The sequence below is a fragment of the Podarcis raffonei genome, chromosome 2, assembly GCF_027172205.1.
Source record: "Podarcis raffonei isolate rPodRaf1 chromosome 2, rPodRaf1.pri, whole genome shotgun sequence".
Taxonomy (NCBI): Eukaryota; Metazoa; Chordata; class Lepidosauria; order Squamata; family Lacertidae; genus Podarcis; species Podarcis raffonei.
The window spans coordinates 59,083,788-59,111,023 of NC_070603.1; the positions used below are offsets into that span (position 1 = coordinate 59,083,788).

Consider the following 27,236-nt stretch of genomic DNA (forward strand, 5'->3'; position numbering starts at 1 on the left):
GCTCTCCAGATGTTTTGAGACTACAATTCCCATCATCCCTGACCACTGGTCCTGCTAACTAGGGATCATGGGGGTTGTAGGCCAAAAACATCTGGAAGGCCTGGAGCAGAACAACAAGCAGAAGTCCAGGGCAGCGCGCTCGCCGTCCTGCCCCTTTAAGCACCCCCGCCTCCCTCTCTCCCGGGCCACTGCTCTTCAGCCATAAGCCCCGCCCACGACCCCTCTCGCTCCCTCTGTCCCCGGAAGTGCCACGTGTACGGAGTGCGCTTGCGCGGCTGCGTCCGGTTTCTTCCGGTGTGAGGAGGGTGAGCGCCTCCCCGCCCTCCCACTCTGGGCTTGGCGCTGGGGCCGGGCGCGCAGTCACGGGAGCCCGCGCACCGACAGCCCTCCTGCCGCCGCCGCTGCCGCCGCCGCCACCACCATGGCCCAGCCAGGGAGACCCGCCGCCTACAGCAGCCAGAACGGGGCTGGACAGCAGCAGCAGCCGTACAGCAACGGTGAGGGAGGCCCGGCCGCGTCCGGGTGGGGTCGGGTAGGGGCAGCGCACGGACTGCGCGGAGGACCCCAACATGCCGGCGCTCGCGCCCGTCTTGTGCCTGGAAGGGCCCTTGGGACGGGGCGCGAGGCGAGTGAGCGCCACCAGCAAAGGCAGGGAGGGGTGTGCGTGTTTGTCTAGATGTGTCTAATGAGGAGCGCTGGGTTTTCCTTCTCGTTTGTTAGCACGCCTTACTGCTAGAAATAAGGGCTAGACGACTCACACGGCTTTGGGAGCCTGGGAGGGTTTCTACTTCTTAACCCTGACCCAGACCTTTCAGGCTTCGTTTCCTGACCGGCTCCTTAAGTCGCAGTCACGGCTTCTCTAGTAGCGAGTGACTAATGGGGAAGTGCTTTGAGCAGTAGCACTCTTATTATTGTTCAGGTTTGATTTGATATCCGGTTTTGGCTTCATGGCAGAACTTAATGTTTTCCTGCTGGGAGGCTTGTGAATGGCGTGGGTTCGGAGCCCTGGTGGCACCCTTAAAAGCGAAACGTTCCTTGCCGGAATATTCGCGTACCTTAATACAAAACAAAAGGAGAAAGTGTCGAGTGACTGCTCTGTATAGTCAGCTGCTCATGTAACCTTTTAAAGGTAGTTACTCGATTTCACAATCACTTGATCGATGATAAGTTGCGTCTTCGGGATAACCACCCCACAGTTTTTTGTAAGAATGAAGGGCTTGACGTGAGGACGGCTGTATGCAGTGTGGTAGTAGCTTTAGTTTGTGTTCTTCATCTGCTACAAAGAATCTAGGTGGATCATGACCAAGAACTGCTGGTGTGAGTATTTGGATACAAAGAATAACATTGAATCTCTTCTATCTGACTGATTGCTCAAGTCTTCTTTTACTGTGGAACATAACTATAATCTGAGACTGGGTTGATACATGTCTGAACTATGCCCCTTCACCCACAGGTACACCTGCAGGTGTTTCTGGGTTAAGCAACACAATTCATAACCTTTAGATCTGGTCCACTGTGCATTTATGCGGTTGGATGGGGCTGATAGAAAGCAATTGCTAAATATCTTTAAATTGTACTTGCTGGAAAACATAGGAGGGGAGAGTGCTCTTGTGCTTGAATCCTGTTTGCTGATTTCTCACAGGCAATCACTGTGAGAACAGGATGCTAGACTAGATGGGTCATTGGCCTGATCCAGCAGGCTCTTCTTATGCACCCCAGTTTCAGGATTTCTGTTGTCTGAAAGACACTTTTCTTACTGATTTCACCAGTCCTTAGTAATTACAGGATTTATAAGAATGACCACAGAACTTCATTATTTGGAATAATAAAATGCTATAGCATTGGAAGTATGTTCTTCCATATCCCTCCTCTTCCTGTTGCATGCTAGCTATAGCAAAAACCAAGGAATTATTGCTGAGACGTGTCGTGTCTAGAGTTTTGTAAACCATGGCATATAAAGCTCTGGACAATGCTGCCTCTATGTCCCAATGCTGCCTCTATGTAGCAGCAGAGTGCTGCACGTTAAGTTCACATAAAATCAAGTTGCTCACTCTTGCTCATATTTCTAAACACTATCTGAAATCTGTGTAGCACCTTAAAAAGGAACATTTCTTGTTTTGGAATCAAATGAGGAAATAAGGTTACAGATTCAGTGTGGCATTTTGGAATATCTTCACTTAGCTGAAATATCCTTGAGGCCTCAGTCACCATTTTGAACTTGGTTTGCCTATGTGGCACTATGTTTATGTGGTGGTGGGAGGATCTTTATTCCCCCCTGAAGTACGGCTCCTACACTTAAATAGCTGCAGATTTATACTTGAATATCTGCAGTTGAAATGGCTAGCTTTAAAAGATTGTTGTTTTATAAAATCATCATTTAATTATTTGTCTCATAAGAGATTCTAAATAAAGTTTGAATACATGAATGTGGCTTGTGTTTTGCCAACATCATGAATAGCTCATATAGCATAAAGACAGCCCTTCTTCTGAACAACTTGTACTCTAAATAGAACAATCTACAAGCAGAGAGTAGGTTGCCAAAAAAGTGCTGCTGTTAAAAATGCACAGTTCTGAACAAATGAATTTAATCATATGTAAGTATAGATGGAGTAAAGAAGAAGTAAGTTTAGAACATGCTGAAACAGGGAAACCAGTGGCCTGGATCAGACATAATGGGAAACATGAACGAGCTCCTCCTGCCCTTCATTTATTTATTTATTTATTTATTTATATGCATAATTGGAGGACATTTGTTTAGCAGAAAACCAAGGTTTCTAGTTATGCCTAGAGATACCCTGAGGCCACTGGAATATGTGAGGGAAAGGAGCAAAATATCAGGCTAGTGTGATGCTTCCCAATAATGGGAGAGTTCTTTGCTTGTGGAATTAGGAATTGGTTTGGTCACCTCATAAGATGAGAAGACTCTCTGGAAAAGACCCTGATGTTGGGAAAGATTGAGTGAACAAGGAGAAGGGGGTGGACAGAGGACGAGATGGTTGGACAGTGTTCTCAAAGCTACTAACATGAGTTTGACCAAACTGTGGGAGGCAGTGGAAGACAGGAGTGCCTGGCGTGCTCTGATCCATGGGGTCATGAAGAGTCAGACACGACTAAACAGCAACAACATCTTAAAGGAACTTTTTGGCAGAGTAAATAAATACCCACCCTTTACACATGTCAGGCATACCGCTGGTCCACATCCCTTTAACACCCTTACCACCACTGTGCAACGCCAGAAGCATAGCCCCAGTCATTATGTGAGCTGATGTTGTGGTTTGCTGTCTGGAAGGCCATGTTTAATTGTCTGAATAGGACCCAAAAATCTAAAGACTGTGTGTAAGGATGAATGTAGATGTAGAACTTACCAGGTCAGTTTGTGAGCTTCTGAGCAGACCTGAGATTCCAGCAAAACGTGCCTATTCCGGCCTTACATGACACACGTATTTATTCCTCCACATCCTTTATACTCTAGTGATTCATTTCGTTCCCAGAGAATTCTCATTGGACTTACCCTTGATACTTTGCATCTCTTGATGTTCTCACTTCGGCTGTTCTCATTTATTCTCATGACTTCTGGGACAAGATATTCTAGCAGTGGGAAACCTCCAGCCTGTGGGCCTAATTAAGCCTGGCACGAGTCCCAACTTGGTTTTTGAGGCCTTTATCCACAAAACACACCCACTTGCCCCACATCTCATGCAGTTAGTGGTATCAGGTGTGAGGCAGGTATGGATTTGGCTACAAAGGAACAGATGAGGGCTGAGGTCCTGATCATTCTTTTGGAAGTGGTGCTCCCTGCCAGTGCCAATTGATAGCTACTGGCAGGGAGTCCCATTCTGACTGGATGTACTAGGGAGTTCTTTGACCAAAATAGTGTAGTTGAGGGGGACTAACTTCATCTGTTTGGAGCAAGCTTTGAATTCAGACCACTTCTTCCAAATAGTGCATTGATCCTTCTGCAGATGCATGCAGAGGGGGAAATGCAGTTTGGAGGACGGTTATAGCAAACCCCTTTTAAGGTGTGCTTCCCATCTGTATCCTTATGTTATGACAGGTAGGTGGTCTCTCTCACCTGTCAAAGTTACCCTGCCCGGGGGGGGGGGATTAGGGAGCCATCATGATGGATGCCCAGTTCCCCACACCTGCCCTATACTGATACCAATCCTGTTTATCTTGATTTGAATTTTGTAATTTTGCTGTCTAGTATTGTTTTGATTCATTTATTTTATTTATTATACTTTTGCGGTACAGTCAAACCTCGGTTGATGAACGCAATCCATTCCGGAAGACAGTTCAGCTTCTGAAATGTTTCACAACCGGGGCAGAGCTTCCGATTGGTTGCAAGAGCTTTTTGCATTCAAGCGGAAGCCGCATCGGATGTTCAGTTTCCAAAAAACATTCGAATACCGGAGCTTACAAGTTTTTGGCTTTTGGAAGCCAATACGTTCCAGAGAGGAGGCATTCGGGAACCAAGGGTTGACTGTATATTTGTTTTGTATTGGGAGGTGTTTTTATTTCTCCTATGAACCACTTTGAGCTCAAGTTGGTTGCTGGGGAAATGACATACAAATATTAAACAAAATCATTTTAAAAATCTGCCCGATCGCTTACCCTAAGTATTACAAGGCTATCTGGATATTCTCCAGAAGGCATCTGGCTTGATGCAGATCTTCTTAACAAAGAATGCTTACAACACTTGTATATAATAGAAGAGTGGCAAGCTCTAAAGAATGGAAGAGCAGAATTCAGCTTTGAACTCCAGCTTTGAAATGTGTACAGGTGCAATTCTATTCTGGTATACCCCTGTTCATAGCACCCATAAGTTTGGTCCTGCCACAGGTAATTTTGTCTTATGGCAACTTCACATACTCTGTGTCATTTGATTACTTTTCAAAATTATGTGGATTGCAGTTCCCTTACAGTCCTGTCCTGGAACAACTGCAGGATATTAGCTGGGGATGGGAAGGGAAAGCGCATTCCTAAATTTACTGATCTTCATGAAATCTGGCTTGAGGAATCAGAAATCAATGAGAGCTCACTTGACTGTTCGAAAGTGTGGGATCTTGCTGTTTTCTGAAAAACAGGAAGTACAGATCAGTTGGAGAATTGGCTGAATTGATGAGTTGTCATCTTGAAACTGAAAATCAAATATGAAAGAGTATCTTAGACTACTTATGTTTGGCAGTTACACTATACATAGAATACACACCTTAAAAATTATATTGGCTACCAAATTATTTTAATGGCTAGGGCATTTGCATGCATGGGGAATGATTTTCCCCCTAAAAATTATGCTGTGTGGTAGGTATTATTTAATAACTTTATTCCACAATATAGACTTGATTTGTACTTGTTCAGATTATTCACAAAAATCTGTCCACTACTGTTGAGCAGAGCTTTTACTGAGGTAAGCATTGGGGAGGGGGTGGAGAGAGGGCATGATGTTTGTTACCTTATTCTGGCCGTGGGTGACAGTTGGAAGCAACACGATTCCTTATTGCATCCAAAACCCAGCATAGATGAGAGATTTTCCCAAGCCCCTTTCCTTCTCCAGAGAAGGATGAGAAGAGCTCCTGCCAGAATAACGAACATGCTTTGTAGCAATGACATTGTGGACCTTTGATTTCAGTCCTTCCCATGAAAGGAGGCAGACTTGGCCCTGCAGTCACATTAAGATTCAGAGGCCCATGAAACCTCAGCAAAATGTATTTTAGAGACACTGCCAGCCTTCTGAATGATGGCTAGTCAAAATGTCTGTACCCTTGGGGGAAGGCTCTGTAAAAATTACTCTGTACTGGTCAGATTATCACTTGTTGTAATTAGTTATTTACTCTGTTACCTATCTAAAACTAGGTCCCTCACACCCATTTTTCGGCTCACACTACCACAGAGACCCAGGGCGCATTGGTGGTAAAATAGAAGATGTGGAACCTATTTCTCATGGATCTTAGCATTTTGTTTTTAAAAGACCGAGTTGATTTTTCAGAAACAGATTGTATTTTGCTGAACATTACTGATGACGAAACTAAACTTATATTTGTGCACCAGCCATGAAACTGAACAAATAAACATCTGTTTCAAGATAAGCTATCTAAAAATTAAAAATTAAAAGATAGTCAGCATTTCATGCCCAATTTTTTTGAGGAAACTGTTTGGGCAGATTGCCCTTTATTAAAGATTATTGTCCAAATTCTGCCTCTGGTCTTAAGCTACAATTTGAGAGAATGATGGGCTTTCTGATACTGAATTTTTTCAGAAAAGTTTTTAAGAACTATTCTAGGCACCCCAGCTCTCCATGAGTATTTTCACTGAAGTGAAGTAATACTTAAGGTAGAATTGTATGTGCATTTGAATCTTTTCAAGTATTGAGCTATATTGCTAATAGATCCAAAGCAGACTCCCCAAAATCTGTTTTACAGAATGTACTCAGCTCAGCCTACCAGTTAGTCACATGATACAAGAGTTTTGCAGTGATGTTTTGATCATGTGGATTTTTGTTCATGAGTGTTCTCGATTTTGAGCATCATTTGTAACTCTGGGACTTAAATGCAATAATTCTGTCTTAGTGGGATGGATGGGCTACATGAAGATGGCCCCATGTTGTGTTTATGTACTAAAATGTTGCTGGAAATTATTTAACTGATATTAACAGTTGTGTTGAGCAACCCAAGTGTTTACCATTCTCACATTCTACAAAATACCACATGCAGTTCTGCATTAGAAATATTGGAAATCCCCTTCAGTTTTCACCTTTGTGTGTCATAATTGACGGCATTATTCGTTACTTGCTTAGTTATTCTTCAGCTGCAAGTATTGGAAATATATTTGTCCTCCAGCTGATAAATTTGGTAAAATCTACAAAACAAGTCCTTTTATAATGAAAATAAGCAGACTGCACAGTCACCACATCTTCCTTGGCAAAATTCTTTTTGAGCCTGATGCTCTTGATCTGTTACTTGGATCAGGGTGGTGGTATTTGCTGTGACTCTTCAATAACAGGAAAGACTCCTGCAGTTATTTGTTCTTTCATCTTATCTGTTTCTGCCTGTTTTGTGTTTTTGTTTTATGCCTGCATTTGTTTGTGTATGGCCTGTGGCTGAAGCAAATTAACTATACCATGGTCCCCTCTCTTACTGCCTCATGGCGGCTTGGAGCCAAACCAGATGTGACACAGGATACATGGGGAACATCTGCTGACAGCTCCTGTTCTGTTTTCAGTTTAATGCAGTTGCAGCAGGTTCTAAATTTGATCAAAGCAGTAGTTTGGGATGGTCATGCCCCCTTCTTCTTTCACATTTGTAGGGGAGACATCAGGTCAACTTAATACAGTGGTACCTCGCAAGACGAAATTAATTCGTTCCGCAAGTTTTTTCTTCTTGCGAGTTTTTTGTCTTGCGAAGCACGGTTTACCATAGGAATGCATTGAAAATCAATTAATGCTTTCCTATGGAGACCGCCTTCAGACCAGGTCCGGGGACAGTCTGTCCCCGGACCTCTTCTGAAGGCTGGCAGCGGGAGAAGGACTTTTCTCCCAACCACCAGCCTTCAGAACAGCCTTCTGAAGGCTGGCGGTGGGAAGAAAAGCCCTTCTCCCGCCGCCAGCCTTCAGAAGAGTTCCCGCAGGGCTGCCTAGGCTGCGGATAGCAGCCTGCTGCCCCGCGCGAGGGGGCTCTGCTTCAGAGCGCCCATCGCGCCGGGCAGACATCCGCAGCTTGGGGAGCCCTGCAGGAGTTCCCCGCAGGGCTCTCCAAGCTGCGGATAGCAGCCTGCTGCCCCTCGCGCCGGGCAAACATCCGCAGCTTGGGGAGCCCAGCAGGAGTTCCCCGCAGGGCTCTCCAAGCTGCGGATAGCAGCCTTCTGCCCCGCGCGAGGGGCGCTCTGCTTCAGAGCGCCCCTCGCGCGGGGCAGACACCCGCAGCTTGGAGAGCCCTGCGGGGATGTCCTGCTGGGCTCCCCAAGCTGCGGATGTTTGCCCGGCGCGAGGGGCAGCAGGCTGCTATCCGCAGCTTGGAGTGCCCTGCGGGGAACTCCTGCAGGGCTCCCCAAGCAGCGGATGTCTGCCCCGCGCGAGGGGCGCTCTGCTTCAGAGCGCCCCTTGCACCGGGCAGCAGGCTACTATCCGCAGCCTAGGCAGCCCTGCGGGAACTCTTCTGAAGGCTGGCGGCGGGAGAAGGGCTTTTCTTCCCACCGCCAGCCTTCAGAACAGCCTTCTGAAGGCTGGTGGTGGGGAGGAAAGCCCTTCTCCCCCCGCCAGCCTTCAGAAGAGGTCCGGGGACAGAGGCGAAGGCGCGCTGCGCTTGCCCGCTGTCCCCGGAGATTTCCCTATGGGCTTTCTTCTTGCGAAGCAAGCCCATAGGGAAATTCGTCTGGCGAAGCACCTCGAAAAACGGAAAACTCTTTCGTCTTGCGAGTTTTCCGTCTTGCGAGGCATTCGTCTTGCGAGGTATTTGGGGAGAAAAATATCCTGGATGGGAGAGTTGGATTTTTTTAGGGCTAAGCATTCCCTTCCCACTTCTCTGATCAAACATGGAGCTCTCTGTGGCTGCATTAAAGTATCAATCAAAACTGTTGTGATACATTCCATATCATGCCCATAGGGAGCCTAAACATTTTGGGAAGGGGCACCAAAAAAGCAATAGGGCATTTATCTGGTCTGTAGGACTTTTAAAGACAAAATTGTAAACTGTTTTTATTTAACCTTTAACTGTACTTCAGCTTGCGTACATTCAAAATATTTCACTAAGCAACTTCGACAATTGCTACTTTTCTTGCAATCAATTAACAAAAAAGTTAAGAAAACAAGACAAACTACTAGTAGAAAATCAAGAATGAGCTTCAACCGTATTCTTACAGTTTATAACAAAAGTTTTCTTGTTTTCGATGCTGCAAAATGTCGTGAATCTAAGACCAATGCTATCGTCATGACGTTACTGCTTAAAAGAGCAAGCTCTGCTTTACATTATTACAGTACTGGCAATAGCTGTGAACCTTAAAAAAAAAAGGGTAAAGGACCCCTGGATGCTTAAGTCCAGTCAAAGGCGACTATGGGGTTGCGGCATTCATCTCGCTTTCAGGCCAAGGGAGCCGATGTTTGTCCGCAGACAGTTTTTCTGGGTCATGTGGCCAGCATGACTAAGCCGCTTCTGGTGAAACCAGAGCAGTGCATGGAAACACCGTTTACCTTTCCGCCAGAGCGGTACCTATTTATCTACTTGCACTTTGATGTGCTTTCGAACTGCTAGGTTGGCAGGAGCTGGGACCGAGCAACGGGAGCTCACCCCGTCACAGGGATTTGAAGCACTAACCTTCCGATTGGCAAGCCCAAGGCTCAGTGGTTTAGACTACAGCGCTACCCGCATCCCTTGTGAACCTAAAACTAGTGTTAAATTAGGAAAGCAGATTTCAGCTGTTGCAGTACTACTTAGAATAGTCAATGCAGTCTTAATGAAAAGACCATGTCCTGGAAATGCTGTTCCATATTTTGTGAGCTCGTATGCAGATTGCGCCAATGATAGACATTCTTCAGTAAGGGATTTTACCAACTCAAGCTCTGATTTCAAGTAGTCTGGGTTGTCAGTATTTCAATGTGTGGATTCAAATTGTCCTCATTAAGCGCTTGAGCAAATGTTTGCAAGCTACAGATATAACAGTATTGTATGTCTCCTTGAATATGTTTTTTGATTTATGAGTGCAATGGTCAATAACTCACCTAACTGTTGAATTTAGATACTTAAGAACAAATTGACTAGCTCTGTCAATCTTCTGACTTTCCATTTTAATGGAAAGCATCTTACCCTTGTCACATGATGTTTAATGGTAGGCAGATTCTGCTCTACTACCACCCCAAATAAGAGTATATTTAAGAAGAAAAACAAAGGTTGTCATGTTCATTTTCTAAAATAATTTTAATTATCAGTTCTTTATAAGTTAGGGGGTGCAGAGAATTTGGGGGGCAATCTCCCCTATCCCAACTACAGACCTACTTCACATGTCTCCTGCATGACACCTGGGTTGGTGATTCAGGGAGTTAACATGACTTACCGGTAATTCCATTCCCTTGTGTAACCATGTGCCAATCAGCTTGCTATAATGCTACAGTGCTAATGGAAAGGGTATCTGCTTGATTTGGGCTATTTCCTGTCTCCCCTGGTAGCTCCCCATCTCACACCAAAGGCCTGTACTAAGGGTTCTTTGAACCTTTGGAGAAGATTTTTAAGGTCACAGGGAAATATAGTGAGGAGCAGTGGGTTGTGAATTGCCTTGGTGTAAGCTTCCCTTCTTTTTGTGCAACCAAGCACTTTTTGTGCAGCAGTGATTGCATACCTTTTTGTTTGTGCAGAATCTTAAACATGTTACCGTATTTTTTGCACCATAACACTCACTTTTTTCCTCCTAAAAAGTAAGGGGAAATGTCTGTGTGTGTTATGGAGGGAATGCCTATGGGTGGCATGCCTACGGATTTTCCTCCTCCAGAAACTACGTGTGTGTTATAGAGCGAAAAATACGGTAGTTCTTTTAATGGAATTATACCCCATTGTGAACAATGATATGGGGGCTTTATAATTAATGTGAAGCAAATCGGCAAAAATTGCATATAGTTACTGCTTTTCCTGGTGGCTTTCTCTCTGCCTTTAACTTGTATCTTCAGGAAAATTTAGTTTCTGTTCCTGAAATGTTTGCATTCCTCAATGGCAAGAATATATAGCATTCATTCAGTGATTTTCCTCCTTCCCCAGGTCCTGTACAAAACCCAATGGTGAATTCATCACACTTACCAGGTGGACAGGGATACAATTCTTTTGTCCCAGGCATGTATTCTCAGCAAGCGCCTGCAAAGAACCTGGTGCATACATCTTCTGGACCCTATAACTATGGTGCACCTCAGAACGCTTCACCTTTTAGTAATTATCAGGGACCTGGGCAAACTCTTAATCGGCCACCTATTGGATCTGCTTCTCTAGCAACAGCACAACAGGGACCTGTTGCCCAGATGCCTCCTCTATCGCAGAACTCAGCTGCTGCATCAAGCTCTGCAGGTAGCTTTCATTCTGGAGTTAATCTCCCAGCACACTCAAACTGGCAGTACGGACAGGCTCCTTCAATTCAGCCAGCAATGGGCTCTCAGCCAAACCATTTTGCTCATGCAGGGGCAACTCAGCCATTGTTACCTTCATCAGGGAATACAAATCCATCAGCAAGCTATCATGTTTCTTCTGCTGGAGGTCCTCCAGTTCAAAACAGCTATACAAAGCCAGGTAAGAAAAGAAATTCTCCCAATATATTTCTGCAACTGGAGTAGCAAAGAATATTGACTGTCATTCATCTTGAGCATTCTTGAGTCCAGACTTTTGAAGTAATGATGTACTTAAAAGCAATCAATTTTGGAAAAACAAATAAATGTTCTCATGTGTATTGTGAGTGGAAATCAGTGCTTTTTTCTGGGGGGATGCAGGGATACGCATACCCCTAAACATTTTGTGAATCTATGTTTGGCCTCATTGAGGGGCAGTATTTCAATATGAGTAGGAAAATGAGCGTACCCCTGAACATTTTTTAAGATAAAAAGCACTGGATGAAATTCAACATTGTGCTATTATGATGGTTCCAGTAGTGCAAGCATTTTGCAACAGACAAGTAGATGCTTCATTGTTGCTGGTATGAGAAAAAGGTGGGTGGGGAGAACACTTTATCCCTGCTACATCATGGTATATGTTGTACCTTGTAGCATTATAGACAGAATGTGTCATATGGATGGGGGTTACACCATGCGTAGCTCTTACCTACAGAGTGATTTGTTACACTTGTACGAAACAAAATGAACAGGGCTAAACCTGGTGGTGTGGGTAGCCAAATACATTTCACAATATTCACGCTACACTAATTAGCACCAACATTCTAAGTGAACTCCCAGCAGTTTTGTATGACATGATTGCATTGTGAGTGATATATTATCACTATATTATCATCATCATCATCATCATCATCATCATTCATCATCATTCATCATCATTATCATCCCTGGCCATACTGCCTAATGAAGACTTATGTGCATATTCCTACACCTGCTCTTTGGATCAATATGCAGATTGTATTGAAAAGGGGAGTAGAAAGAGTTTGGCTTTGAATTTTATTAAGGTCATCTAAAATATCCCTCATGTAGAAGAAATTTAATGCACTTATTAAACCCTCTTGGTTGGTTCTGTGCAAAAATAAAACAAATCAGAAGCAATGTTGACTCTATGTTCTGATGATTCTTGCAGGTTCTGTTCCTCTTCCAGGTAATCAGCTAACATATTCGCCAATTAGACCTCCTTTAGGACCTCCTCCAGTTAGCAGTCCAGCCTCTACACAGCCCATGGCTCCTCCAACAAGCATGACACCCCAAGCTTTACAGAATTCATCAAATACACAAGGAGGTAAGGAATTGATCCTGTAATAAGGAAATGTTATTTAATGTTACTACTAAGGATTAGTAGGGTATCAGTGTTGCTCTATTAAACAGCAAAAACAAGAGTCTTGTTGCACCATAATATATTTATACAGGTATAAGCTCTTAAAGGCAAGTGTATAGATCCAGAGGTGTGTAGGGGATGGGTGGGATTAAAGATGGCATTAAAAATCTAAAAGTATAGTCTTAGCAATTCAATTAGAACTTAAATTAGCTTTCCTCAACCTTGTGCCCTCCAGATGTTGTTGACCTACAGCTCCTCTAATCCCTAATCCCTTGGTCATGTCATCTGGGATTAATGGGAGTTATAGTTCAACAACCTCTGGAGTGACCATTGACAACAGCAGTCAGGGGACCCTCCCACATGGCATGGGAGGAAGGAATCGGCAGAAATCAGGGTTGGGTATCTCTACTTTTAATGTCCATAGCCTTGCCCTATCCTCTTTCAGCTCTTGTTATATCCTGAATATTATAACTTGAATGTTGTTGCTTATGTATTAAATATTATTATATGGAAGGAAATCTATGCAAGATTCTGAAATCCTAAATGGTTACTAGGGAGTAAGCCCTATTGAGTTATCATGCATAGGATTTCATTGACTTATTGTAAACTTGAGGTGACAGTCTTTATCAATTCATAACTTCCAATTCACTCTTATTTTTCTAAAATAAGAAATATTCATCTGGTTCAAGTCTGATCAAAGGAATCTGGAGGGAAGAGCAGGCCACCTTTGTTTTCAAAATAGGCCAGAATAATGAAATCATGGCTGCAAGTATCTTTGAATACTCTTACGCAGCTTTGCTTTTCAAATAGTTATCCCTTAGGATCTGACTTAAACTCAGGGTGTTATTTTACATGCCAAAAAGCTTATGCCTTACTGGATTTATAGGACTACTGTTATAGGACTACTGTTATAGGACTACTGTTAACCTTACTTTTGCAGTACTGCACGACAGAAGCCAAGGGGTAGCCACCAATTTTATCAGGCTGTGTATTTCTATATTTACATGTTTGTGTACCAGAAAGTGCATTTAGAAAGAGTCTGTTAAAGGTGACTTCTACACATCCCTTCTCTCATCATTCATGTAAGCATGCTGCAGAAAGGTAGCCTGATGAATTGTGGATATTGTACTGTTTGAATGGGTAGAATTGTCATGTAGGGTGACTGAAGAATTATTTTCCCAACTGAGAAAAGCTGTACAAAATGGGGATTATTTAACCTTAAAAACATTTAACCTTTGCATATCATCCAGAATTGTTTTTAGTGGTAAATGACCAATAAGCAAGAACTACACAAGTACTAGATTTAAGCATTTGCTTTTAACAGATGCCTTTCTTGGCAGGTGATCCTGCATCCACTGCCAGTGATGGATTGTTGGTCCAGAACAATTATGATACAATAGAAGGAGGAGGCTTCTTGGGTAAGACATACTTTCTTCAGTTTATTAGCCATTTCATTGCTACTTCATGACAGCAGCTTCCTGCCTCTTCCATTGCTTAAATGTAAATATATGGAGAGTTAACTGTTTCATATCCATGCAATGGTGTGACAGGTAAGCCTTTGGGTGAAAAGATTTATAAGCCTTCTGGGGCAAGAGACTGAAGTCTGTAATAGTTTGGCCTCTGCTCTTTAGCCATGCCTATTTTTTAATGAACACTGTGATGCTTTTTGGGGGGGGGACTGTTTTACTTGTTTTATAAAGGTAGAAACTACTGGGCTTGTTTGATTATATTGTAATCTGCCTTGGGATCTTATGCTGGAACGGCAGTAAGAAACATTATGAATACATTTTATTTTAGAAAGTGAACATAACATATGTAGATTATACATTGTATAAAGCTACTGTAGGCCCACTTTAAGTTGAATGACTTCCTTTTAATTTTAATAACCTTTAATTATTTAACAGGTAAGATTAATATTCATGAAAGTATTAAGTCACTCACTGAACTCATGTTATATTGGGCAAGATGTTAAAGTCTTGACTACAGGGGGAAATTGCAAATTACAGTTAAGACCTCCTAGTGCTGCTTGAGGACATAATTGGTCAAACACAAAGCATGAAGACAAACAGGCAAATGGAATCAGTTGACACTTCCAGAACTACAGTCATTAAGCTGCTGTTGGCAAATCAGGAGCTGAAACATGTTTCCTTTTCCTGATTGGCTAATTAATAAAAACCCTCTGGCCATATACAGTATTCCTAAATTAAGACTAGCAAGTTAGAAATGGAAATACTTCAGTTCCATTTAATGTTAGATTGTAATGATATTGTTGCTGCTGTATGACCTATCCAAGTGCATGCTGCAATGCAAGCCTTAGGTCTTCTTTAAACCACATATCCTGCAAAGTTGTTCAGTCAGAAAGTGTTTTTACTTCAGTTACAGCAGTGTATGGATTGTATTGATTATTGATTGGGAGCTTGTGGCCCTCCAGATGTTGCTGGACTGGGGGGGGTACCTCATCCTTGACCATTGGCCATACTGACTGGAACTGGCGGGAGTTGTAGTCCAGCAAAATCTGTACTCACAGTCGCAGGTTCCTCATTACTGAGCTAGAGTTTTAAAGAACATGTAAAGTGGTGTGCATATTGGTTAATATATAGAAAAAAATATGAAGAGAGTTCCACTTTGTTACGACTGGAATGTTAGGGTTACTGCTTGCATTTTAATGAGTACATTCTTCTTTTAGCAACTGCACATCCCCCTTCTGCTCCTCAGAATCTTAAAACAAACAGACATGTTGGGAGTGCTTACCCCACCTTGCCACCAGGCTACCAGAATGCATCTCCATCTGCAGGACCAAGAATGCAGTATCCAGGTGGATCACCACAGTTTCCTCAAGTAAATCTTTAAAATCTTACTAAAATGTTAACTATGTAAGCTATCTTGGGAGTTCATTGAGCTGCCTTGAGCACTATTTGTTGGAGGGGGGCACAGAATAAAAATTTAACAAATAAATATATTTACATAAATACATTGCTGACTTTGAAAGTCAGCCTTCTTTATTCCCGAGAGCTTTAGTGAGTCCAATATCTATACCAATTGAGAATTCTGGGTACACTATTTTTCCACCAGTCTTTTCTGCATTCCTTTCTAATAATCAACAATCAGTCATTGTTGCTTGATATTGTAAAAGAAAATTGTCTGAAATATGTGTTCCAAAAATTATTTAAAGTACAAAGAGATCAGATGAGGCCTTTCATTTCCAGTTTGGCTCTTAGTTCAAAAAGCATTTTAGGCAAGATCAACTTCTACTTAAATGCTCTAGTGCAAGTGGTCTGCAAACATAGCATTCCTCCATCCAGTTGATATGAATGAATTTTAAAGGTGACTCAAACGGCTAACCTTGCAATTCTGTTTTCATTAGCCTGGCCTGGGAGCAAATTCCTTAGCTGCATCTATGGGTGGACTGAGCCTTCAACCAGAAGGATTAAGACCTATTAATCTTCTTCAAGACAGAAATATTCTCCCTGCAACCCCTTTGCAAGCACCTATTCCGAACTTGCACGAAGATATCCAGAAGGTCAACTGTAATCCAGAGTAAGGCCAATTTAAAAAATATTTATTTTGAGGGTTGGGGGAAGGAAGACTCTTCACTTTCATATGTCCTGAAGGTGTGTCTGTCTTCTGTTGGGAGCTTAGTCGATAGCTGGCATGTAGCCTGTGATTGCTTTTCAAGTAGGATTAATAGTAAACAGAAGAACACTTCTGTAGATACCCTCTTCAGAGTGTGTCCCTGTGGTTTTCACCTGGGGTATTATAAACTATATTTAGATTTTGCATTTGTTGGTGGTTGTCACACTGCATAAAACTGAATCTGAGCTTATTGCTTGACTGAAACTTTACGTAAGAGAGGGTCATAAGGAAAACTATCTGTCCTGATCAGGAAGGGGTGATGCATGCAATTAATAGTGACTTTCACCGTTTGTCCCTCATGTAGGTTATTCCGATGTACCTTGACTAACATTCCTCAAACTCAGGCCTTACTGAACAAAGCCAAACTTCCTTTGGGGCTCCTGCTTCATCCTTTCAAAGACCTATCGGTATGATACATTATGTAAAACTCTGAGTGATGGGGAGTTGGCTTTCAGAAGAAAGCATTCAAATAATCCTCCAAACAATATTCGGAGGCTGGAGTGTGAGCGCTGTGCACATGCATCCCCCCCACATCCCATTTCTTCTGTAGGGCTTGAATCAAATGGTGTGGCCAGTACCTACAAATCGGGATTGCAAACCAGGATAGATCCTTTTACGCAATATCACCCAAAGCGACAGTTCAGTGGTTTGGGTGGCACTGCAGCTTGTGGTTTGGTTCAATACAGAAAGTAAGGAATTAGGCCCTATGTGCAAGGGAAGGAAGAGTGTGGTCAAAATCCCCCAAACCATTGTTTTAGAAGATCATATGACTGCAGCCAGTATAAACAGTTTTGTTAGCCTTGCCCTAGAAAAATAACATTTCCTGCAAGATGACATTTCAGAGCCCCACTTGAAAGGAGCTTTGTTAATGGAGACCTTCCCATTCTTCAACATCTTATCTGTACCCTTGTGGTAGTAACTTTGTGCATCATTCAGCACTGAAGCCTTCAAAAGCCGTATGGTGTTAGGTTTATTCTTAACAGATATTTCAGTTGCTAATCTTTAAATCAAAGAGTGTATTCAAAATCCGCCTTTCCCTGATTTTTAACCTGCTGTGAATAGGTTGCTGTTTGCAAATAGGTAGAGGGTTTCTAGGCTGGGGAATAACTACTTGATCCTAGTGGGAAATGATTGTGGCATCGGTTGTTATCATTGTAGACAGCCACGCTACCCTGTTTTCTTACAATGGGTTTCCTTTTTATGTAAATGTACATTTGAATATGACCTTACAGGATTAAGTTTAGTACTCCAGTTTAAGAATATGCTGGTAAGGGGACTAGTGGCCAAAACTAAACAGCACTTCCTGATCAAAGGAGGGATTGTGATTGTATCCTGCAAAGTCATTGCACCAGTGGAACAACATCCTCTTGCAATGGAATTTCCCTTCCCTCTCCTCCTCCTCCTCCTCCTCTTCCTCCTCCTACAACTGCCCCAGTTTGCTCTGGGGTTTTTCAAACCCTCTGCAGCAATTGTGGGGGGGTAAGGAAGGAGAGGGAAAGGAAGTTCTGTGGGACAAACTAAGTTGTACCATTAGATACAACCCTAGTAGTCCTTCTGCTTCCATTTTACTGCAGCAGTAAACTTTGTGCATTGTCACTTAAGATAATTTTTTGCTTGTAAAGCTGGTGATTTAACATAATATGGTGGTCTTGCAAAACCATTTCCCATCCCAGAGCATGATTCATGTATGTCTCAGTGTCTAATAAAACACTGGGCCACAGTTAAAATAATTGTTGTTATCACACATGTGGAAACCCACCTTCAGCTGACAGAGACCCTAGTGCTTAGACCATTGTACTATATCTGTTTACATCTGGGCCAGAGGTAGGCACCCAAATTACTCAAGGTGGCTAGTGCATTCCCAACACATGACTTACAAAAGCATTCCTCTTTTCCAGCAATTGCCTGTGGTAACCTCCAGTACAATTGTGAGATGTCGTAGCTGTAGGACATACATCAATCCTTTTGTCAGCTTTCTTGACCAAAGGAGATGGAAGTGCAATTTATGTTACAGAGTGAATGATGGTGAGTTTTCTTTGTCAAATGAGCATAAATCCACTAAAAGCATCAACTGTATTGATATCAGATACCTGCTGTATGTTAATATGCTACCTGATTCCAGTGGGATATAATTGTATCAATTGCTAGCTCTTTCAAGGGTTTAGTGCTTGAGGATGTAACATGTTAGGGGGATAAATTTTATGTGATAACACTAGGGAATGCTACAACTATATCTAGAATATTCAATCCCTAGAATGCTTGTATCTTGTAGTAAAGCACTATATTTTCCCCCACTTGCAGTTCCTGAAGAATTTATGTACAATCCTGTGACAAGAGTTTATGGAGAACCTCATAAAAGACCTGAAGTTCAAAATGCCACAATTGAGTTTATGGCTCCTTCTGAATATATGGTGAGGTCCTTTACCCAAGCTAGCTGCCTGCTATAATAACCCAATTAAAAACAGCTTCTGTTTAGTAGAAGGCCTTATTCCCTTCCCTGTCTTATACCTGCAAAGCAGGGCTTTCAAAGTGACTACCCCGTTCTGTGGAATAGCATCCCTGTTGAGGTACAACAGGTGTCCACTATCTGTATTTTGGGAGTCAACTGAAGACCTTTTTGATATGACAGCCTTTTCCTGATGGATGAAAAGGTGACTGCCTTGGATTTAAAAACAAATCAAGGGAACAACTGTCTTCAGGGGGGTGGGTGGGGGTTGTATTTTTTATCAAAAAATAGCTGTTTTTATGGTATGCATGTAAATCATCTGGCAAAAGATGTAAAATGCAATTTATAAATAATAAAAATATAAAAGTAAATCAAGGTAAGTGTACTGCTTTAGGAAAAAGTTACTATCTTAGTATAGTTCTCATTATGATTATATTGCACTGTATTAGTCTAGGATATTGGCTGTGATCCACACAGTGCCAAGCATAAGCATAAGTGCTTATGTTTTCAGTAATGAGGGATTACCCATTTTTCTTTGACTATAGCATTCACACCATGTTGAATGCTGTTCCCTGGTGGTGTCCTTGCCATCAGGAACTGCTCCCCCCATCCGTGTGTGTGTGTGTGTGTGTGTGCGCGCGCGTGTGTGCAGAAGGGAGCACAGATAAGCCCTGGAGGACATGCAGCACACCAAATCTATCCCATGGATGCTGCCCATTGAATATAGCTTTTTTTGTAAAATTGCAAGCCTATTGCCTATAAATGCAAAAGACTGGTTGTATTTACTCTGTTAAACTTCCATGATAGATTTGTGACCCATAAGTGTATCTGGCTTGGTTATCAGGCATAGCCTTTCTCTGTCTTAATATGACACCAAGAAAAGGAATGAAAATCCTCTCAAATAAAGATGTTCATTTTTAGTAGAGAAAAAACCTAAGACACCCCAACATTACATATTTTAAAATGCTTCCAGACCACCCTTCAGCAATTGAGATACCAGGGTGTCATACAAAGACAAATAAAGCAAATTCATTATAATGCAATGAAGGATAAAACAACAAATTCGTACATAAAAACAATGGCAAGCAGAACAGGTTGGATACTAATCAACTTTAAAACTTCACAAAGCTTCGGTAAATGTGTATTGACTCTGACATTCCAGAGATCTGGTGCCACAACAGGGAAGGCTCTGTCCTTCATTGTCACATAATGAACTTAACCCAGTGATGAGTCAGGAAGACAAGCCATGTGTATTGTGCCTTCCAAGGAAAAGATGATCCATAACATATTTTTTTCAAAGAACAACTGCTTGTTGTTCCTTGATACTAGCCTCAGAATTTCAAAACATATTTGAAACCTTGGACATGATTGGGACAGGACATGGGATAATATTGGATGTCAGCACAAATAGCTATAGCTGAGTATTCCAAATGTGTGAGAAATTTGGTTTCCTCTCCCACATTCCATTCCTGGCAAATATATTTCAATTGATGGATGAAAACACACAATGCCTGGTTGTTCTCAGTTTGGTTTCCCCCCCTCCTCCAGCAAAAACCTACCTTTTCCAATTGTGCTAATTTTAATTTAAAATCAACTAGGAGTAGTGTTGTGACAAGGTTTAGAAATTTAAACTAAGGTAACTGTTTCTTTTTCAGCTACGTCCACCTCAGCCTCCTGTGTACCTCTTTGTGTTTGATGTGTCACATAATGCAATAGAAACAGGATACTTGAACACTGTATGCAAGACCGTGTTGGACAATCTAGATTTGTAAGTCCTGCACATCTTTTCACTCTGTCCATATAGTTTTTAATTTTCATGTCATTGTCATGTTTGGTCCAATCCTTTCATGTGCCAAACCTGGAAAAAATCAATTGATGTTATTTCAAGCTGCCATTTTCATAATATGCACCCTACGCACTTACTGTGAATTTCAGGTACCAAATTTGTATTCATCACCAAAACAATTTACATTCTCAAGCTCATTGTATTAAAACCCCCAATTTGCTGCACTGTATTTCTTTTCATTAAAGCAACTAAAGGACTTTAGTTTCTTGTGGTACTGTACGGGATTTCAAAAGAATATATTCAAGAAGCACATTCACGCAAATAACGAATGCAGGTACTTCGCAGAGGCATTCTGATTAGGAACATTGTGCTTTTGTATTGTTTTTTCAGTAAACAAATGTAAATATATTGGTGTAACAGATGAAATCTTTATAGAACCTACAGTGCATTTGAGATATGCTTGAAATAACCCTAACCAACCCATTCCAAATTTTTTCTCCTTGCAAGATTATTTTTCCTTAACATGGAGCCTTGGATGGTGATATGTTTTTGTTACCTTAATAAAATCAGCATAAGGTTTTAATCTACTACATTGAATGCTGCTACCCTGAATGACATTTTGATAGCTGTTTGCAACAAAAATGAAGCATTAAGCAAAGGGTAATGCATTACAAGCATTTATTCCCAAAGAAAATACATCTATCTGACATGAATGTGCACCTAGGGCCTTATTAAACATGATACCAAGTTTCTATGTTTAATTTTCAGACTTCCAGGAAACACTAGAACAAAAATAGGATTTATAACATTTGACAGCACAATCCATTTCTATAGCCTTCAGGAAGGTCTCTCTCAGCCCCAGATGTTGATAGTTTCAGATATTGAAGGTAAGTAGAAATAATCTGTAGCATTAGATTTATGAAGTATGCTTTGTGATTCCTAGAATCAGAACTGGTGTAATAGACTTGCTGCTGTAGAGGTGCAGAGAGGCTGCTCATTCACTTGGTTCCTCAGATATTACAGCCCCTTTCAAAAGAAAGGGCAACTTTATTGACACTCTCCTGTCATTTGTCTACCCCAGTAAAAGGAAAATTGAGGCACTGCTGCTTCCTGAAAAGGCTGCCTGAGTCAGCACATGGGACATCCTTGTGCCATTGCCACCTCAGAAGCTGCCTTTTTCAGTATGGGTCAAACCACCTTTTTGACAAGAATGGGATGGAGCACCTCACTTGCCACTCTCAAGGCTTTTGCATCTTCATTTTTATCCACTTCTGTGTTCATTAAACAACTTTTTACCTGGCCTTTCTAATTATTGGGGGTCATTCATTCCTCTTGGAAGGGACATCAAAGTTGTTGGTCTTGCCTTTGACTGGAGAATGGGTTAACTGTTTCCTGCTGACATACAAGAATGGAACTTTGCAGTAAAACCAACTTTTCATTTTCTTGCAGAGGTGCCTTTTTTTTTGTTTAATGCATTTTGTAGATGTGGGGAATATTTAAGAATACTTCTTAAACAGTCAAACTGATTCAGAGAGCTTTCATCGCATTTTTGTTTTTCTTGCAGAAGTGTTTATCCCAATGCCGGAAAACCTACTAGTAAACTTAAATGAAAGTAAAGAGGTAAGATTAATACTATACAGTCATTATGCAAGTATATGTTTAAAACAGATGTCATTTAACTCTGTCCTTTTGATCATTTTCCCCTAGCCCTTATAAGGCTATGAGCTAAAGTTTTTTGCCCACTCCAGTTGATTGGTTGCGCAAATATGTACAGTGCAAAGTTCTTTGGCAACTGACTAGGCGACATCTCTTCTAAGAACAGAATGAATGATAAAACCACTAATCTGAATTTGAGGGAGTGGGGGGAGCTGACTTCTGAAACTTTAACAATTATACTTGAACATGTTCAGTTTGAAATCCTTTTAAATCAGTGGTGTCCAATCTTTATCTTCAAAGTAATGTTTTAAAAAATTATTTCCTTTATGCTTCATGTGTATTTGGTATAGATTCCCTCTTTCTAGAAGAAACCAAATATGGTATAAACAGGTGCTTCCCAAATTATCAAATCATGTGGTATTAGTGTTTCCCAAAATATCCAAGTCTTCAGTTTTATTAGATTATGCTGCCATATACAGTGGTACCTCGGGTTAAGTACTTAATTTGTTCTGGAGCTCCGTTCTTAACCTGAAACTGTTCTTAACCTGAAGCACCACTTTAGCTAATGGGGCCTCCTGCTGCCACCATGCCGCTGGAGCACGATTTCTGTTCTCATCCTGAAGCAAAATTCTTAACTTGAGGTACTATTTCTGGGTTAGCGGAGTCTGTAACCTGAAGCGGATGTAACCCGAGGTACCACTGTAGTCTGATAGAAAGCAAAGTTCCATGTGTGCTTGCATGTGAATAGGTAGGATATAATGCATATTACTGGAGTTGCAAGACTGTTTTAAAGCACAGATACTTTGTAATACTAATCAAGAGGACTTTAAATCCTTATTAAAGTGTTTCTATATGAGATTCCACTTCAGGAATTTAGCATTACTTTTAAGCTCATACCCTTGGTGAACACGCTATAGGCACAATAACTAAGCGCCCCCCCCCCCGCAAAAAAAGAATCCCAAATTCTGTTTATCTAACCGCCCACCTGTGTTGCAGATATTGAAGCTTCTTTTAGTCTATCTTGAAATTATATTTAGGGAGGCAAGTGTAGTAATGGGCTGGAGATTGGGACCACATTTTTGGACAAGTATGTGAAAGATAGAAAGGACAGTTGATTGAATTTGTGGGCTTATGTTTGATTTTGAAAGAATGTATATCTTGGAAGGTGTTGGGTGGGTTGGGAATCTTCAGAGACCAGTTGCTATAAAATGGCAAGGCTTACTATTTGCTAACAAAATGTCTTTTATGAATGCTTCTAATGAAATTTTGAATTCTATGGGAGACATGTCTTTTGAATATTCTAATGCTCTTATTTCCCCCCCAGCTAATTCAAGATTTATTGAAAACTTTGCCTCAAATGTTTACGAACTCCCTGGAAACTCAGAGTGCTCTGGGACCTGCACTACAGGCTGCCTTTAAATTGATGTCCCCCACTGGTGGTCGGATTTCTGTCTTCCAGACACAACTTCCAAGTGTAGGAGTGGGTGCACTCAAACCTCGGGAAGAGCCTAACCAAAAAGCTGCTGCAAAGGTTAGCAAAAGCTGCTTTCTATGTATTCTTTAAGTAACCCTCAATTTAACTTGTCTTATTGGCTGCAACTGCATCCCTCAAAACACGCTTTTGAACCCATGCCCAGTCTCTTTTACGGATAAGTTGAGCTACTGCTTCAATCCATGCGAGTTTATGGAGAACAGCAGAAATGTGTATTTTGAAGTTCTATCATTTTGACTTTTTTTACCAGGATATCCATCTTACACCATCTACTGACTTCTATAAAAAGTTGGCCTTGGACTGTTCTGGACAGCAGGTTGCAGTTGACCTGTTCCTCCTTAGCGGGCAGTACTCTGACTTGGCTTCATTAGGTGAGTAAGGTATTTTCACATTTGTGCTTTCTGATGTCTCATTGTAAAAAGGAAAAGAAATCAGCACGATAGTTTTAACAATACGTTTTAAATAGTAAAAACTGAATCTTAATGGTGGGTTCCATTTGGAGTATAGGAAGTTAAATTTTAATACAATAAGCTGAATGCGCACAAGTTAAATGTGCATAAGTTTTGGGCTTACTGTAACATTTCTACAATATTTTAAAATACCCTGGCACATACTTTCTCCCAATACTGTTAGTGCATCTCCCAATACTATCAATGTTAGACTGTATTTATTGTGTTGACTGTAGTTTGTTCCTTCAATTTATCCTTGGATTTTTATTTTTAGGTTGTATATCGAGGTATTCAGCTGGTAGTGTCTATTACTACCAATCTTACCATCAACAACACAATCCTCTTCTGGTGGAGAAACTACAGAAAGAGCTGAAACGATACTTGACTCGGAAGATTGGTTTTGAGGCTGTCATGCGAATTAGGTGTACGAAAGGTCAGACAATTTAATTTGCTAATGTTAAGCAAAGCAGTGCTTCCATAAGTGCCCAAATAAGTAATTGGCAGAAGCGCACATGCAAATATTTAAAAGCTTAGCATTGTGAATTTAGAATATTTAGAACAGTGAACATGCATCTGTGAATGTATTAGATTCTCCCATTGTGTTGTGATCCAGTGTCCAGAATACTGGGTGGTTGTTCTCTATGTCGACGAGTAGGCCAGGCTGTTTTCAAAAAGAACAGACTTGGATGAGTTGAATTTGGAGTCAGGAAGCAGTTCCCACATCCCTAGAGCTGGATTTCTGCTTCTTCAGTTTTAATGGATACAGGTCTTTAAATCTTTCCTTATACAAAAAATAACACCTTTGTCTATTTGTTATTTACTTTTAAAAATAAATAAAACAAAATTAAAGAGAATATTCTTGAACTAACTAGCCTTGAGAAAGGTAAATGTTTGTTTGTGTGATCTTGCCCTAGATTTACATATAGAGTCTACCAAGTCTAATTAAAAATAACCTTCAGACAGTTCTGCCAGTGGAAAAATTCGTTAATAAAGTGAGACCATTCATTAATAAAGTGAGTGTTAATCTGTAAATCAAGATCAGGTGAAATAGTAATGGAGTTGCTTCTCTGTCTTTTATTTTGAGAGCATTATTTTATTTTCCCTAGTCCCCCTTACAGGACTTGACCGACTCCCTGTGATAATGCAAGTGCTAATACATGTGTGTAATTATTCCTTAATATATTGTGCTACTTATCTGTTTAGTCACTGAGACTGAGACTTTGAGACATTGGCTTGGTCCAAAGAGCCCTCTGCATGTGCCAAAATAGCTTCCACATCAGCACAGGAGGATTGTTGCCCTTTGCACTTATGTTAAATATTTCTCTAATAAAGCTTTCCAGCAATGCAAGAGTTTGTACAGTGGTACCTCAGGTTACAAACGCTTTGGGTTAATTGTGGTGCAGTGGCGGTGGGAGGCCCCATTAGCGAAAGCGCGCCTCAGGTTAAGAACTGTTTCGGGTTAAGAACAGACCTCTGGAACGAATTAAGTTTGTAACCCGAGGTACCATTGTAGTGGAAATGGGTGCTAGACAGCCATTACATTATACAAGTTCTCTGAATAGAGGACACCCAGTAAATAGGTGTTTAGTGGCACTGCCTAAGGCTGGTCTGATGCTGGAGAACTGGATAAATTACTGAACTTCAGCAGCTTTCAGACGTGCTTATGACTTTCTTTGCAAGGAGACAATGCAGTCAAAGTGATGTGCAAGATTTGAGTTGAAATAGTATTCCTGAAACACTTTTCTCTTCCATAGGCCTTTCGATTCATACCTTCCATGGCAACTTCTTTGTACGGTCAACAGATCTGTTGTCTTTACCCAATGTGAACCCTGATGCAGGATATGCTGTACAGATGTCAGTAGAGGATAATCTCACAGACATGCAGGTTGTCTGCTTCCAGTCAGCTCTCCTCTATACATCTAGTAAAGGTAAGGATGTCATGGCATCAGTTGCCACTAGTAGTATCTGCTACAAAATATATACATGCTTGTTGATCTACATTTTTTGTGAAGATAAGATTAATTGGTCTTGAGTCCTCATAGATCTGACTAATTAGCACACACTAGCTTGCTTGTAGAATGCACATTGTTAAATAGAATGACTGCTTAAACTGAAGATGGACAATTGTAGCATTTACAATTCTATGATTCTGTGTTGAGATTCCTGCATTGCAGGGGGTTGGACTAGGTGATGCTCGGAGTCCCTTCCAAATCTACAATTCCATGATTTTTCTTCTAAAGTGTCCCTGGTGAAAGTTTGGTTGAAAAACTGCAACCTGTGTTTGACTTATTTGAATAACTACATTAAGGCGGGAGGGGGGGACTATTAATTATAATGTTGGGCTACATCTGTGAAGGTTTCTGAAGCATCACCTGGACACATTTGTTAGATGCAGCTCTGATGTTATGGATTTCCCTGTACAGGTGAAAGGAGGATTCGTGTTCACACTTTGTGCTTACCAGTTGTTAGCCAGCTGAGTGATGTTTATTTGGGAGCTGACGTGCAAGCAATTACCGGGCTGCTAGCCAATATGGGTAAGTGCTTTGGTTCTTTTTGAATGTAAGGTATTTGTAGTTTTGAATAATAATGTCTGAACAATTATTATTTTTTACCACCGTATTGCTCTTGAGATACTGAAGGTGGTGGTGAATGTTTTTGGTTTGTATTGACATAGAATGCATAGCATTCTGCTATAGCTGTGTGGGTTCAAGTGACTGGAACAATGACCCACTGTGTGAAGGGCTGACATTCTGCCATCTCTGGTTTGCATTCTTCCTAGCTTTTTGTGTGTGTGTGTGTGTGAGAGAGAGGGAGAGAGAGAGAGAGAGAGTGTCTTAAGCAACTGTAGAACTATAGATCATCAAGAACGCCTAACTTAATAGCCAAAATCAGTATGTACTTTTTTTCTTTAGCTGTTGACCGGTCAGTTACTGCTAGCCTGAGTGATGCTCGAGATGCACTGGTGAATGCTGTAATAGATTCCCTGTCTGCGTACCGGTCCTCTGTCCTAACCATTCAGCAGCCTGGACTCATGGCTCCGATTTCATTACGTCTCTTCCCATTGTATGTGCTGGCTCTCTTAAAGCAGGTAAGGACAAAAGTGAAATTGAAAACATAATATCCAGGATATGAAGGTCCCGAGATGTGCACCAAAATACATGGAAACACCGGCTTTTGCCATTTCCTCTGTCCACTGCAGCTCCTGTGGTTTTTCAGTGTTCCATTTTGGCTTCCCTGAAACTTTACAAGTTGTGGTTAAAGCTTTTTGACAGCAGGTTATGATAGGAAGTTGTTCCTCAAGTCCTGATGTGTGAGGAGAAAC

General features: G+C 41.4%; 1 protein-coding gene across 2 annotated transcripts in view; it reads left to right on the forward strand.

Moving 5' to 3' along the window:
- Positions 1 to 271: 271 nt before the first annotated feature.
- The window catches only part of SEC24A (SEC24 homolog A, COPII coat complex component), a 33,705-nt gene continuing 6,740 nt past the window's right edge, over positions 272 to 27,236 (forward strand). Inside the window, exons 1-18 of one of the 2 annotated variants that reach the window (XM_053376826.1) lie at positions 272 to 497; positions 10,737 to 11,255; positions 12,261 to 12,416; positions 13,793 to 13,870; positions 15,139 to 15,290; positions 15,817 to 15,989; positions 16,390 to 16,492; positions 17,984 to 18,110; positions 18,387 to 18,496; positions 20,187 to 20,299; positions 21,086 to 21,204; positions 21,882 to 21,937; positions 23,298 to 23,504; positions 23,716 to 23,836; positions 24,189 to 24,347; positions 25,669 to 25,842; positions 26,338 to 26,448; positions 26,827 to 27,002. In XM_053376826.1, the coding sequence (XP_053232801.1) occupies positions 422 to 497; positions 10,737 to 11,255; positions 12,261 to 12,416; positions 13,793 to 13,870; positions 15,139 to 15,290; positions 15,817 to 15,989; positions 16,390 to 16,492; positions 17,984 to 18,110; positions 18,387 to 18,496; positions 20,187 to 20,299; positions 21,086 to 21,204; positions 21,882 to 21,937; positions 23,298 to 23,504; positions 23,716 to 23,836; positions 24,189 to 24,347; positions 25,669 to 25,842; positions 26,338 to 26,448; positions 26,827 to 27,002 (2,730 nt within the window). In that variant the 5' untranslated portion in view covers positions 272 to 421. The remainder of the gene's footprint in view (positions 498 to 10,736; positions 11,256 to 12,260; positions 12,417 to 13,792; positions 13,871 to 15,138; positions 15,291 to 15,816; positions 15,990 to 16,389; positions 16,493 to 17,983; positions 18,111 to 18,386; positions 18,497 to 20,186; positions 20,300 to 21,085; positions 21,205 to 21,881; positions 21,938 to 23,297; positions 23,505 to 23,715; positions 23,837 to 24,188; positions 24,348 to 25,668; positions 25,843 to 26,337; positions 26,449 to 26,826; positions 27,003 to 27,236) is intronic. The other variant, XM_053376827.1, reaches the window with a different exon arrangement.